Source organism: Ambystoma mexicanum, chromosome 5p, assembly GCF_040938575.1.
Source record: "Ambystoma mexicanum isolate Mex_15411 chromosome 5p, UKY_AmexF1_1, whole genome shotgun sequence".
Lineage (NCBI taxonomy): Eukaryota > Metazoa > Chordata > Amphibia > Caudata > Ambystomatidae > Ambystoma > Ambystoma mexicanum.
This window is the reverse complement of record NC_090930.1, coordinates 659,961,221-659,976,046: the sequence shown is the minus strand read 5'-3', so window position 1 is coordinate 659,976,046 and position 14,826 is coordinate 659,961,221. Positions and strand designations below refer to the sequence as shown.

General features: G+C 50.9%; 1 protein-coding gene across 2 annotated transcripts in view; it reads left to right on the top strand.

The window, feature by feature from the left end:
- TAF7L (TATA-box binding protein associated factor 7 like) overlaps positions 1-14,826 on the top strand; it is a 467,210-nt gene that overhangs the window by 400,576 nt on the left and 51,808 nt on the right. For both annotated transcript variants that reach the window (XM_069613027.1, XM_069613026.1), the window contains 2 exons: positions 12,714-12,826; positions 13,083-13,142. In XM_069613027.1, coding sequence (XP_069469128.1) covers positions 12,714-12,826; positions 13,083-13,142 — 173 coding nt within the window. The remainder of the gene's footprint in view (positions 1-12,713; positions 12,827-13,082; positions 13,143-14,826) is intronic.

The following is a 14,826-nucleotide window of genomic DNA, read 5'->3' as shown; positions in this document are numbered from 1 at the left end:
CCTAACACAGGGTAAGAGGTGGCCCGCGGGGGTGACTACACCGGACATCCTGCTTGGAACAGCGCCAACAGAATGGGGGAGGAGGGCTGAGAGCCGTGCTGGGCCTCCCGCCGCAAAAAAGGAAACCCCCCTGCACTGTGACAAACATAGTGGGAACAGGGCGGAAAACACACTGTTCCTAACCTTGAACGCTTCCCTTAACAGAAGTCTCCACGTGTGAGACCCCAAGGAACTTGGACGCCCACGGGCCGATACCAAGTAATAGACTGTGACGTGTCTTTCTCCCCCCCCCCCCCCCTTGGTGGATGGAGCCCCCCCCCCCGGCGGCAGTGACGGTCCGCTGGTCTGGCGGTGCACTGTGAGGGGAGCCCGACCCAGGCAGGATTTGTGAGGACAAAAGGCAGGATGTCCCCTGATCACAACCTACCGATCCACAGCTGCAGTGCTCTGAAGATGCGGAATCCACACACACACGCTCTCCCTCAAAGACGTCATGGTGGCCATAGCCGACTCTCGCTCATCCATGGAGCAGAAGATAGACCGAATAAGTCTGGATGTGCCCCTCCTCAGCCATGACCTACAGAAACTGTCCGCGCGCACTGGCGAAGCAGAGCAGCGTATTTCCAACACAGAAGATGGATTACATGATATACAACAACAACTCTGAGGGGTTTTGACCAAACTTAAAGCTCTGGAGGCAAGAGTTGAGGAAAGCAAAGGAAGATCCAGACGCAATAACGTTCGCATACTCGGCATTCCAGAGGAGGAGGAAGGGCCATGCATGGAACTGTTTTTGGAACAATTGCTAACGGATCTGTTCGACCTCCAATCATTCTCCAAATTCTTTTCTATAGAAAGAGCGCACCGCATGCCTACTGGACGACTGCTGCCCCGTGCTCCTCCACGCACAGTGATCGTAAGGTTCTTAAACTATGGAGACCGGGATGCACGCTTACAACTGGCACGTTCTAAGGGTACGATCACCTTTAATGGGTCCAGGCTGGCCTTCTTTCCCGACTACACAAGGGAGGTACAGAGGGCGAGGCAATCCTTTGGGAAGCTCAAAAGACAGCTGCAATCACTTGGTGTTAAATACGGATTGCTCTTCCCCTGCACAATTGAAAATGTATCATAAGGGGACAACAGTCCACTTTGACGACCCCGGGGAGGCTTGGCGCTGGGGGGAGCAGCACATCGAAGGGGACTGGTCGACATCCAGAGGCACTAAGAGCAGAAACCCTGGACCACCGCCGGACCAGCGCCGCATACCGAACTAACCGCCGGACCTGCCGGGAGACGGGGGGGGGGGGGTGGGGGGAAGGTGCCCGCCCTGTTCCCTGACAAAGACTCACTCAAGGCCGATGTCTTACCATTTTATGTACAACAATGCACGAGGCCCTTGAGGACCTACACAGGGCGTAACGCACTCCTGCATGGCGGTAAGTGGGGGACCGCTGCCCTCGTACTTGGGCGCTAACCCCCCCAGAAAAACTTTCCTTGTTGTATTACAGTTGGGGCTGTTAATGCTGACACGGAACCTTTTTTGACGGTCAGTAGTTTGACAAGGGTTGTTAAAGCTGACACTCTACCTTTTTTGAGTGTCAGCAATGTTGGGTCGACAGGTACTTCGAGTTGGGGTGGAGTATAGGGAGGGGCAGGGAGGGGTTAATTGGGGGAAGTTTATTGTTGTCTCAGGATCGACCCTCCCTGGTGATTTTCAGGGGATGGTGGAGTTCCTGGCCACCACACCACACACAAACGGCGCTTCAGTCCTCAACCTTTGTCTCTCTTGCACCGTATGGTCGCACACCGGGGCGGCACCCCGATGGGCAGCTTGTTTACCCCTCTGATACACTTAGCAGATGCCACTTAACCAATCTCATCCATCCATGTCTACGCGCCCCAGCTCTCTTAGGGTCCTCACCTGGAACGTGAATGGGATGGGTTCCACGATCAAGACGTCTGGTAAAGCAGCTGCTCTCCAGATATTCCCCCGACGTGGCCTTGATCACTGAAACGCATCTTGCCGGGGCACACTGTAAATTCTTTCTACGTACCAATTGTAGGACCGCTTTTCATGCGGGCTATACCATGGGATCCAGAGGCACCCTCATTCTTATACATAAACGGGTCCCGTTGTCCTGCATACACTAGAACAGGACCCTCGGGGGCGCTACGTGATGGTGCTTGGGACACTCCGGGAGGAAACACTTGGACTTGTCTCAATTTACTCGCCACCTGGGCTGGGGCAAGATCTTCTCGATGACCTGACCTCTTTGATGGGTAGACACCAACCGGACAAATGGGTTCTGGGGAGCGATTTTAATAATGCCATGTGTAACACCTTAGATCGCTCCCACCTTAGACAATGCAACCCGAACCTCCCCACAATGCTGTCTAACTTTGTGTCCGCCCTGGGTCTTGGTGACGTATGGCGGGATCTACATCCGAGAACCAGAGGTTATTCGTTCCACTCTGGGGCCCATGGCTCCCTTTCCAGGCTTGATTATTTTTGTCCCACAGACAGACCTCTGTAGAATACTCTCAGCAGACTTGCTCCCTCAGGGGGTCTCGGACCACTCGCCTCTCCTGGTGGAGTTGCGGCTGCAGGGAGCAACCCCCCCTAGAACGTGGCGATTGAATGCTTACTATCTGGGCTGCCCGGATTTAGTGGACCGCCTCACGGAAGTCTGAAATGAGTACTTCAAGGTTAATAATACTGACGAAATTGGCCCGATAGTGCTGTGGGAGGGCCTACAAAACCACGCTGCGGGGAGAGATAATCTCCTGGATAACGAACATAAGAAGGGAGAGGCTCCGGAAGATAGTTGAGGCAGAGGAGGAGGTAACCCACCGAGAGAACGAACACACCCTAGACCCAACCCCGCAAACCTATATGTCCCTTCAACATGCCAGTGAATGCCTTCGAAACCTTATGCTAGACAATACCAAACAGGCCCACTGGGAATCCCGAGCTCGGGTATATGAGCTGGGGGATAAAGCCGGGAAGTTGCTGGCTTGGCTGGAGAGAAGGGACGAGGGTCGGCGTTCAGTCCGTGAGATCATTACCCCGCAGGACGAGATCTGTCGGTCAGATGCCGAAATAGCAGAAGCCTTTGCCCAATTCTATGCTGAATTATACCAGGCCCCGGATCTACCGCTGAACCAGACCCTCCTTGATGGAGTGGTGCGCCCCACTTTATCGGTGCAGCAACGGGAGATGCTGGACTCTGATCTTTCTGAGGCCGAGTTGGCAGAAGCCCTTGGACAGGGGGAGGACCCCGGGCCCAAACGGGTTCCCGATAGAAACCTGGCAGAAACTGGGGGGTAAAAATATAGTACCTCCCCCGCATCAGATGCTGCTGGCCGCGCTAGAGCAGGGCTCCCTCCCGGATGATCTATGTAAGGCCACCATAGTGGTTATCCCCAAGTCAGATAAACCCCAAGAGCAATGTGCCTCTTATAGGCCGATCTCGCTAATTAATGGCGAAGCCAAGGTCCTGGCCAAGCTCTTGGCTAACCGACTACAATTGGTAGCGGATACACTCATACATCCAGGTCAGTGTGGCTTTATGCCTCATAAATCAACCCGGATGAACCTACGCCGACTCCACCTGGCGCTAGAACGGACCCCCATCCTTGACACCCCACTGGCCCTGTTGGCAATTGATTTTGAAAAGGCATTTGATTCTATCCGTTGGGATAGCCTTTGGGAAATCATGACCCGTATGGGATTTGGAGAGGGCTTCCTAGTCTGGGTAAAATTGCTTTACACAAACATCCGGGCAGAAGTTAAAGTGAACGGGTGGACCTCCCGAGCCTTTCCCTTAGGTAGAGGCACCCGACAGGGCTGTCCCCTCCCCCCCCCCTCCTCTTCGCCCTCGCCATTGAACCGCTGGCACTGTGGCTTCGTCAGAGCGGGGCATGGAAGGGATTTAATTTGCCCGAAGGCCATGAAGATCGCATCTCTCTATGCTGATGACCTGTTACTCTACCTGGCTGGCCCACTTCGGAGCTGCCCCATAGTAACACAAATACTCATCACTAACTGGGAATTCAGTGGGTTAAAAATTAACTGGAAGAAATCTGTACTGTTTCCGGTGAAATGGGGGGAGCAGGCTGAGCCACCGGATTGTCCATACCGGCTTGAACGGCAGGACTTTAAATACCTGGGGATCTGGATAACACTGGACCTTACTAAATATGCCATGCACAACCTCCAGCCGATCATGGACAGGTTGGTCAACTAGGTTCACCACTGGAAGCTCCTCCCTCTGACCCTCATGGGGAGAGCTGCACTTTTTAAAATGATGTCATTATCAAGATTCCTTTATGTCTTGCAGAGTGCCCCGCTTACGATCCCTGCCCCCGAATTCAATCGTATAGAAACCCTCCTCCGGGAACACATCTGGGGGGGGGGGTCACTCACGTATTGCATTAAGCACCTTGCAGAGGTCCGTCTGGGAGGGTGGGATAGGCGTACCCCGTCTCCAAACCTACCACTGGGCCTCACAACTCTCCGTGGTTAATGACCTACTCCACGGGGACCGGGCGCTACCTCACATTAGGGCAGAAGTGGAGCCCATGCAGGGTATGGACCCACTGCAGGCGTTATACCAATCTCCGGGAAGGCCCTCCCCCACCCCGCTTACAATCAGGGCTCATATCACCACTATCTGGAGACAGGCACACGTGTTTTTCGAGTGGGGGAATAAAATACCAGCAGCACAACCCCAATGGCAAAATAGCAATCTGAAAGAAATCGAGAAACTTGAACCATGGCCGCGATGGGCGAGAGCGGGAATTCTTAGAGTTGAAGATATACTTAAAGATGGGAAACTAACCTCATTTGAAGACATGCAGTGTAGATTTCAATTGCCCAGCACCGAGCGATATCACTTCACGCAACTGACCCAGGCCCTCCGAACCCATATACCCTCAGATGACACAGTCCCCGACTACACTCCGATAGAACGCAATATGCTGCCTTCGTATATCCCCAGCAAATGTACATCCACTCTTTACAACGCCATCACTTCCTTTGCAACCCCTGAACTATCGGGCTTAAAGGCCAAATGGGAAAGGGATGTGGGGGAAATAGACCCTGAGGATTGGATCCAGGTCCTAATGCACCCGCGGGAGGTGGCCATTTCCTCCAGACTTAGACTGGTGCAACTCAAAATCCTGCATAGGGTGTACCACCCTCGAACTATCTTGCATGGCTGGAAGAGGGCAACAAGTCCGAACTGTGTCCGCTGTGGAGAGGAGGAAGGCACCTTTTACCATATACTCTGGTCATGCCCCCGGATCCGCGCCTACTGGGGTGCATGCTGTACGGAATTGTCCAGAGCTCTTACTTGTCCTATTGAACTGGACCCGAGGGTCCTAATACTGGGTGTACCTGATATGTCTGACTCTAATAAATGGGGAAAAACTGCTATTGAACACTGCAATGGCCGTGGTGAAACGCAATATTGCGCAAAAATGGGGAGTGCCTGATCCTCCGACACTAGAACAATGGATACTTGACATGGACTCATGTGCCATGATGGAACACCGGGCTTATGGCGCAAGAGGATGCCCGAATAAAGTATCTAAAATATGGGGGAAATGGGGAAGAAGCTGAGCCTTGACACCCTGAGACAATGGTGTGACCTCTGCATGAATGGATGGAGGGTGGGACGGGGAGACTGCGACCCATGGCGATGTGAGATATTAACAATGCTATGCTGAGTTGTGACTGAAGATGCTGTACTGAAGTGCTTTTAATTTCCGTTGTCCCCCTTTTTGCTGTTTTGTTGTCCTCGGCCCCTGGTTTGGTGGCCGCTTTGTTTGTCATGTCATGATATATAATAAAATGTTTTATAAAAAGAATTAACACATGAACTGTGGAAATGAGCAAGAGTGAACCCGGGCGAGGGAAGCTAATGTAAACCGACATAGTCGGGCGAAGGAAGCTAATGTAAACGGACATAGTCTGAAAGTCCTGTGAGGAATTATTGGTAAAAGTCAATGAGTGAACCCAGCAGAGGGAAGCCGACAACCAGGGGCAAAGCCCGGAAAACCTGTTTAAAAGGACATTAATAATTGTAAAAGCAAGCAGTATTGCAAGACAAGGTAAGTATCCCCCTTGCCATTTGGGGGTCCAAGCCCGGCCGAGGGAGATCCAGGCGTGGAAAGTTACCGCCAAAGTTTGCTGAAAAAGGAACTGTCTTGTTAGTTGAACATGTTCTGAAGGGTCAGCGCCCAGAAGAGGAGGACCCAGGAGTGAAACCATCACCCATTGTACTCTTGCGTCCTGTCTCCTTTCCTCCATACTGCATGGGCGTCTCTCGCTAGGGACGGGAGATGGAACCTTTTCCCCAGAAAAAACCTTCTTCCCCTTTAAATTTAGAGGTGTGCGGAGGTGGCGGCCATGGGAGCATGAGCTCCCCTGACTCTGCCTACCGGCACCACTCTTCGGTCCCCTTTTCCACATCAATGGGAACAGCCCTATATCACCTGCGCTCCTGAGTTTGGCTTTGGCTGTGTAATACCACGCGCTCTTCCCCAGATACTTTCTTCTGTCTTTTTGTCTTCTTTTATTAATCAGGTACTCGGTCCTCTGGCGCCACGCTCCTCCCTTGCGCATGTCGACTTCAGCGGGCTTCAGCAGGTGCCCAGCCTGCGAGGGGCTCTTCCCTACATCCGATCCCCACGCTCTTTGCCGCTTCTGCCTTGGCCCAGACCACGGCTGGGAGGGTTGTACTGCGTGCAAAGCACTTACCCCACATGCTATGAAGAACATGCTCCCTCCAGCCCCTCCGACTGCACCTATAATCATTCCTCCTATGGCTCCAGTGCTGCAGGCTCTGGTGCAGCCCCTGCTGCCCACGCCGGCTCCTTCGATTCCAGCTCCCCTGCCTCCCACAGTGCAGGCGGTTCCATAGCAGCCTCTGGCTCTGGTCTCCACACCTCAGCAGCCAGCACTTCTCCACCCGTTCCGGACCAGCTGGATGACCTGGTGCACACAGATGAGGAAGAAGACCCCAACACACCGTCAGCCAAGGCCTTCCACGAACGTCTCGGTGGTCTGGCAAAGTACTTGGGCCTTCCTCAACCTGAAGTAGAACAACCGGAGGCAGGGGTACTTGCCAATGTCCTCAGTCTATGCCCCGCGGCTAGAACGGGGATTCCGATGCAAAAAGGACGTTGTTGCCTTGGCTAAGAAGGGGTGGATCAAACCCCACTCGGCCCAGCCTGTCATCCGCGCCTCAACGCGAAGTATAGGCAAATTGAGGGGGAACCACTCTTGCTGTCGGCTGACTCTCAACTGCTCTCTTCTGTGATTGCTACAGTGTCACTCTACTCAAAGCCTCAGTCTTCCTCGGCCACCTCTTCCTTGGCGCTACTAGGCAAGGAGGAGAAGATCTTGGAGGTGTACGGGAAGAAGTTTTATTCCAGCGCTTCGCTGCATCTTCGTCAATCCAATGTGGATGTCATGCTGGCAGCCGTTAACCAGAGGCTTTGGCCGTAAATAGACTTCCTTCCAGAACCTCTGGTGCAGAGCCAGTCACATTTCAAGGCGGGACTGGCAGAGGCTAAAATGGTGACGCAAGACATCATGAAGTCCACCGTGGCCCTCATTGATACCTCTGGCCGGGCCATATGCATCACCACGGACATGAGAAAGATTGCCTGGCTTTGGGCCACTAAATTTAACCCAATAGTCCAGGAACGCATATTGGCCCTTCCGTTTCAGAGTGGTGACCTCTTTCACTCCACCACCAATGAGGAGCTAGATGAAAAACAGTTTGCAAACTGCAAAGTCTTTATCCTTACAAAGGCCACACCCAAGGAATACACGCCACATCAATGCTCCAACAAGGGGTGGGGGTGTTCCGCTGCTTCAAAGAATGGAGGTCAGCCCGTTCTCTGAGGCAGCACCGGCGCAAACAAAAGGAGGGGAGCAAGGGATTTTTTCAGTCCCCCTCCTCCGTAGCAGCCTCAGAGGGAAAGTTGGCATGACTCGTCTCTTCGGCTCCACGTGTCTTCAGTGGTGGGGGCAGGCTTGCCCTTCACGCACAGTTTTGGAGTCAAAAGTTCACAGATCCCTGAATCCTCTCTGTAGTATCCATGGGTTACCGCTTACCAATCCCTCCCTCTCCTCCCAGCGAGGATTGGCCTTCTACTCCAGGATTTTCGCCATACAAAAGAACCACCAGGCTGACCTGAGAGTTGTTGGATCTCTCCACCCTCAACTTCTCCCTCTTCAAAAACGTAAGATGTTTATGCCAGCACTCGTTCCGGAGATATTGTGCAGGGGAGACTGGATGTGCTCCCTGGATCTGAAGGACGCTTATCTATACATCCCGATTTGGGAGCCTCAATGCACTTTTCTGCGATTCATGATTATGGGCTGCCATTTCCAATACAAGGTGCTACCCTTCGACCTCAATTCAGCCCCAGGGTATTTACCAGGCTCATGAATGTAGTGGCAGCCCTCTTCGGGGTCCAGGGCCACCACGTCTACCCGTACCTGGACGACTGGCTCATCAGGGTGAGATCCCCGGAGGCGGTTTATCACACTTCCTCCGCCCTTATGATCACACTCCACCAGCTGGGATTTTCGGTCAACCTCAAGTCTCTGCTGCAGCCTACGCATAGCCTGACCTTTCTGGGCCTCATATGGGACACAAGCTCCGAGGCCTCTGAGGGCAAGAACACGGCCATGAAGAGGACCACTACGCACTTCCTCACTCGAGAAGTGACCTGGTCCTGGTGGGACCACCATTTATTAGGTATCATGGCAGCTGTCTTATTGGCCATACCCCATACGAGACTCGAGATGAGGAGATTACAGCTGCACTTCGCATCCTAATGGAATCGGGACCGGGGCTCCCAAGCGGATCCAATCGGGACCGGTGCTGCTCCTCTCCACCCGGACCTCACATGGTGGTCCAGGGACTGCAACCTGCGGACTGGCAAGCCCTTCCGGCAGTCGGCCCTGCAGGTCACCATCACCACAGATTCCTCCCTGGAAGGCTGGGGGGGCCACTTTGGACAACCAGTGTCCATGGAGTGGGAACCCGGTAGGAGTCGTCGTCTCATATTAACTGGCTGGAGCTGAAAGCCATCTGGCCAGCTCTCAAAGCTTTCCTTCCGCTCATTGGGGGCAAGGTCGTCCTCATCCAGACCGACAAATCCACCAGCGTGTACTATGTCAACAAGCAGGGGGGTACCAGGTCCCCTCCACTGTGCAGCCTAGTGATCAGCATGTGGGAATGGGCCCTGGAGAACATCATCTACCTAACGGCCATCCACCTCTGGAACAGCCTGCCTGCCTCCCTGAAACTGGAGGAGAACCATCTCCGGTTCCGGAAGCACCTCAAAACCTTCCTCTTCGCTTCTGCCTTCTCTCTCCCTCTCCCCTGCTAAACCTGCTTAACTCCCCACTAAATTCTACACTTAACCTGCATCTGGGCCACTCTCAGCGACCTCGGTCCAGGGCCCAGCCACTCTCCACTTGCACTGCCCCCCTGGCTCCCCCTGCACTGTGGGACTGTCACTGTATCCCTACAGCCCCCTACCCAGCACTTGCTCTGCACTTACCTCGCACTTGCCACCAGCTGGCCCTTTTTATTTATTATCATTTATTATTTTATTACGCCACTTACCTTGTACTGCACTTTTCCCCCCACCTCCTCCCCCTGCACTTTCTCCTTTTCCCCTTACCTCTGCACTTGCACGATCTGAATGACACCTGGCCTAGTAGGATCGTTTGTCCGTCTTCCCCTTGTTTCCCTCCCTCCCTGCCTCGTCGCGCCTTGAAACACTTGTGTATAGGCGCGTTACAAATACCATATCATATCATATCATACCTTTCCGGGGGAGTACAACCTGAAGGCGAACAGGCTCAGCAGACTGGGAGCAGACAATTACGAGTGGCAATTGAACAATCGGTGCTGCTAGAGGTCTTCACCAGATGCAGGCATCCTTAGGTGGATCTCTTTGCCTCCTGGGACAACAAGAAGTGCCAACAGTTTGTGTCCTGTCAAGGTCCTGGCTCCCTGGGCGACGCATTCCAGATACAGTGAAACGGCATGACAGTGTATACCTTCCCTCCCACACCCCTGGTCCACAGGGTGATCTGCAAGATAAAGGAATCTTGTCACCTCAGCATCATTCTGATAGCTCCATGGTGGCCGGCGAAACCGTGGTTCTCGGAGCTTCTCAGCCTCTCGGACAGGCCACTCATTCACCTGCCGATGGGCCCATCTCATCTTCTTGCGCAGCAGGGGGGCAGGGTAATGCACTGTGCTCCACAGAAATTAGACCTTGTAGCCTGGTTCCTGAGCAGGTCACGCTGAAGCACCTGAGCCTATCACAGGCTAACCTAGAAATCATTCAGGGAGCTAGGAGCAAGGCTACTAGGAGCCAGTACAAGAGTAAATGGACTAGGTTCTGTCACTGGGCGGACTCTAAAGAGATCGACCCCCTTACATGTACATTGGATGATGTGCTTTCCTTCTCTGCACACCTTGCTCACTCAGGCATGCAGGTGCATACATGCCGCACCTATCTGGCAGCCATAGGGGCCTACAGAAATTCAGAGGAGGTCGTCTTCTCTTCCAACCCTGTGGTCAAGCGAGATTTGGTGGACCTGACCAGGCTTTACCCGCCCATCAAGAAACCACACCCCGTGTAGGACCTCAATGTAGTGTTGGGCGCCTTGGCTCACAAACCGTTTGAACAAATGGCGTCCACGGACATCAGGCGGATCACCATTAAAACAGCTCTGTTGGTGGTCCTCATCTTGGCCCGCAGAGTCAGCGAGTCCAGGCACTGGTGGACTCAGAACCCTATACTACTTTTCACAAGGATAAGGTGGTCCTGAGAACACACCCCGTGTTTCTACCTAAGGTAGCCTCTGCATTCCATCAAAATGAGGAGATAGTCTTACCTATGTTTTTTGCCGAACCTAAAGACGAGGCTTAGAGGGTCTTGCACTGTCTGGATGTCGGACGCGCTCCGAAGTTCTATCTGGACAGGACTAAGCGCTTCCGCAAGTTGGATGCCCTGTTTGTCACCTTTAGGGGTGGGGGGGGTCAAGGCCTCTATTACAAGATGGATGGTTTCGGGCATCAAGGAGGCCTACGAGCAGCACAAACCACTTCCCGTAACATGGGGGCCCACGCTGTCAAAGCCATGGCATCTCCTTCCAGCGGCAGGTTCCGTGGCAGGTCATCAGCAGGGCGGCCACCTGGGCCACCTCTTCGCTTTCTGTGAGCACTACTGTTTGGACGCCCGCTTTAAGTCAGACGCGGCTTTCAGACAGGCGGTTCTAAGGAATCTATTTTCTTAAGGACGGTCTCCTCTTCACCCTCCTACTACATTCAGTTGTAATCGCCCATGCAGTATGGAGGAAAGGGGACGGGACGTAAAAGTAATTACTAGTTACTCACCGTAGTGACTAACATACTCTTAGTCCATAGTCTCATTTCCTCCATACGTCCCACCATCTTCCCCCGTAATAATACTGGTGTCATTAGGCTATGTTAAATATTGTTGATGTGTTAATGGCGACTGAGGAGTAAGCGCTGGAGGGTGGAGTCAGGGGAGCGCATGCTCCTAGAGCCGTACCCTGCGCGCCTCTAAATTTAAAGAGGAAGACGTTTTTTTTCTGGCCAAAAAGGTTCCGTCTTCCGTCCCTAGCGAGGGACGCCCATGCAGTATGGAGAAAAGGGGACTATGGACGAAGAGTACGTTAGTCACTACAGTAAGTAACTAGTAATTTCTGAAGGGTCAGCGCCCAGAAGAGGGGGACCCAGAGGTGAGGCCATCACCTAAAGTTTCGTAGAACAGCACTTTTGTGTTTGTTAAGAGTATCAGGCCTCGAAGGCGAGAGACTTTTTATTGAAAAGACACTTAACCTTCGAAGAAACTGATAGCTGATACGGAACTGTTGGCTCGTGCTAGGAAGGCTCGAGCATGTGCTTTGCTCCAAAATCCCACCTTGTCCCGTGCTAAAAACATGGGGAAGGGAGACCTCAAGGCAATCACATCCTGACTTATTATTTGAACACAATTTCCTTTGTTTTGATATCCTATCCCACACTCTTTCTGTGATTAGTTGTAAGGATTTGGCAATAGGTTTTTCTTACTATAGGCCCTTTTATTTTGACACAACGCTACTAGGACTGCCTTATTTTTCATTTGATGCTAGACGCTTGCTCCCATCTTAGAGTTAGGTTTAGTTTAGGCGTTTTTCCACCCTGCATTTATACTTCAATAAACACCCTTGAACTGTGATCACGTGCCTGTCTCTACTGTTGCCACCATGAGTTCCTAACACTACCTGGAAGTCAGTCCATTAATGTCTTGATTCAGATTGCCATTTTATGGCAACCTTCAGGGAGCCGTCTGTTGTCCTTTAGAATGGTGTTATGGCTGCAGAAACGCACAGCCATCTAAAGAAATCACGAATGGCGAGGGAGACTGGCTCGATAAGACTATAGAGCACCTTTGGGGTGCCCTGACCTGAGAGTCAAAGTGACTCCCAGAGAGCGCAATGCCCAGAGTTACATCACCAGTGAGGCCCTGCATGGGCACTCACTGGGTAAAATGTATGGGTGAACATGTATCTTGAAAATCACACTGGTCACAGGATAGGGCTTTTAACCTAATATTTTAGGTTCTTTGCTAACCAATGGTTTCTGTGTTTACCTTTTCAGTGCAAGAGTTTCAGAAGCAGGTAGAGAAATTGCAAAACAAACTGCAGGAGACCCAGGAGAGGCGCAAGCGTCAGGAAGACCTAATCATGAAGGTGGAGAACCTGGCTCTTAAGGTAAGTGCACCTGGTCATCTGGCACCCTAGATTGGTTGCTACATTTGTCACAGTCTATTATAAGATGTAGTAAGTAGCTTTCTTTAGGAACACTTCTTGTTAGCCGTGTCCAACAGAATTGAGAGCAAGACTGATACTTATCATCTTGTTCTAGTATTTGCCTGTTTCACGTGTCGTCAACACCTACTGATGTGTTGATAGAGTTGATGCTTAAAAACACAAGTTGACATTTTATTCTGTTTATTATTATTAATAGACCCGTCTGCAAGCTGTTCTGGATGAGTTCAAACAGCAAGAAGACAATGAGAGACAACAGGTGAGCATATTGGCCTCAGAACCCTTTATAAATATATCAACATTCTTGAAGAGGGAAAAGAGTTGGCCTTTTGCATGGGTTGAGATTCCATCAAAAAACGTTTTGGGGAAAGAATCTTTTAAGAGTAACTTATTTTGTCATCTACATCATGGGGAAAAATGACTGATCCCAAACCCTGCAAGCTCTATTTTCTACCTTACATTAAAGCACAATTGAGACACATATAGTTACGCATATAGAATCATACAATGTGTTAGCTCACTTACGTAAAATGTATTTCTTTGGCTTTTTCTGAAGCATATGCAACGGCTGCATGGTGGCACTGCTCTAGACAGGTGCTGTTACCGTTAAGCAGGAATGAGTGACATGAGGAATGGTTAAGCAGGAATGAATGCGCTAATAAAGTCAATTGGGTTGTCTTTATTTCTGTTGTGGTTTTGTGCAGAAGGGCTATGAATATGCATTTATATTGTCTTTCCACTTTCTGTAATCGCAAGATAGGCTGAAGAATGATGGTCTGGGTGGTTGGCCAGAGCCATAACAATGGTTACAATGAATTCAAAACCTTCCATCATCAATACTTTTGTTTTGCTTTTGTCTTAATTGCTAGGAATTTTTTTCTCAGGAAAGTACATAGAGTATTAAAGTATTAATATGATTTCACACAGTGCTTAGTTTAAGGGGGAAGCAAGCAGGGAATGCCTTTAGAATGGGTACATTTTAGCGGAGTCCCCAGTGAAAATGTTGCTGTGAAGTATTTGCCAGGCTAGAATGCAGAGGCCGTACGAACATCAATAATTTTATCAATTAGTATGTTTCCCTGCAAATCTGCATCATATTTTAACAGGAAAAATGTGAAATCGCATTTTTGATACCAAACTATGCAAGATGGAGGTTGGTTGAATTTGAATCGGAGCTCCAAAAAATCCAGAGGATTTGCGTGAAAGAAATGTTAAAAAATGATTACCGAAACATTTTTATGAAACAGCCTGTTTATAGAAAGAGGGGAATAGAATTCCCAAAATTGTTAGTTTTAAATGTAAAAATGTTTAACGCATCAATATTCCTCCCATTTAATGTTCACGTAGAATAACTCCAGTGCAGTTTGAACAAGTCGCATTTCATCTGTTTTGTCAACTTCAGCAAGCTAAGTATGTTCATTATTTGAATAAGCTGTCCTAGAAAAGTGGGTGAAGGCACTCGGAAGCCATTCCCCCAGGCTCACAGCAGTGTGTTTGGATATGGTTGCACTGCCCCACTAGAGGGTTTCGACCCTTCCCCTTCTATGTCCACAGAGGCAGGTACAAGCTCCCTCGTGGCAACAGACTTTCACCACACAACCCCTGTGGAGGAAGAAACTCCCTGTTTAGCCAGGAATAGTATCTCACCATATCTGATGACTGGGCCTTGCAGGGGACCTCCCCTTTGCTCAACACCCTGCAGACCAGCCTCCCTCCAGCTAATACTGAACTCTGGACACTCCTTTTTTGAGAAAGTTCGTCAGCTTCAGACAAAGGGCTCTATAGAAGTCTTTCCCCACTCAAAATGAGGCAAAAGCTAGTATACAGTTTATTTTCTGGTGCCAAAGGAGGACTGGCATCATATTCTGAATTTGAGATTACTGGACCAGTACCTGCCCAGGAACAAGTTCAAGATGGTTACCATAGCTCTCATCCTCCAGCCC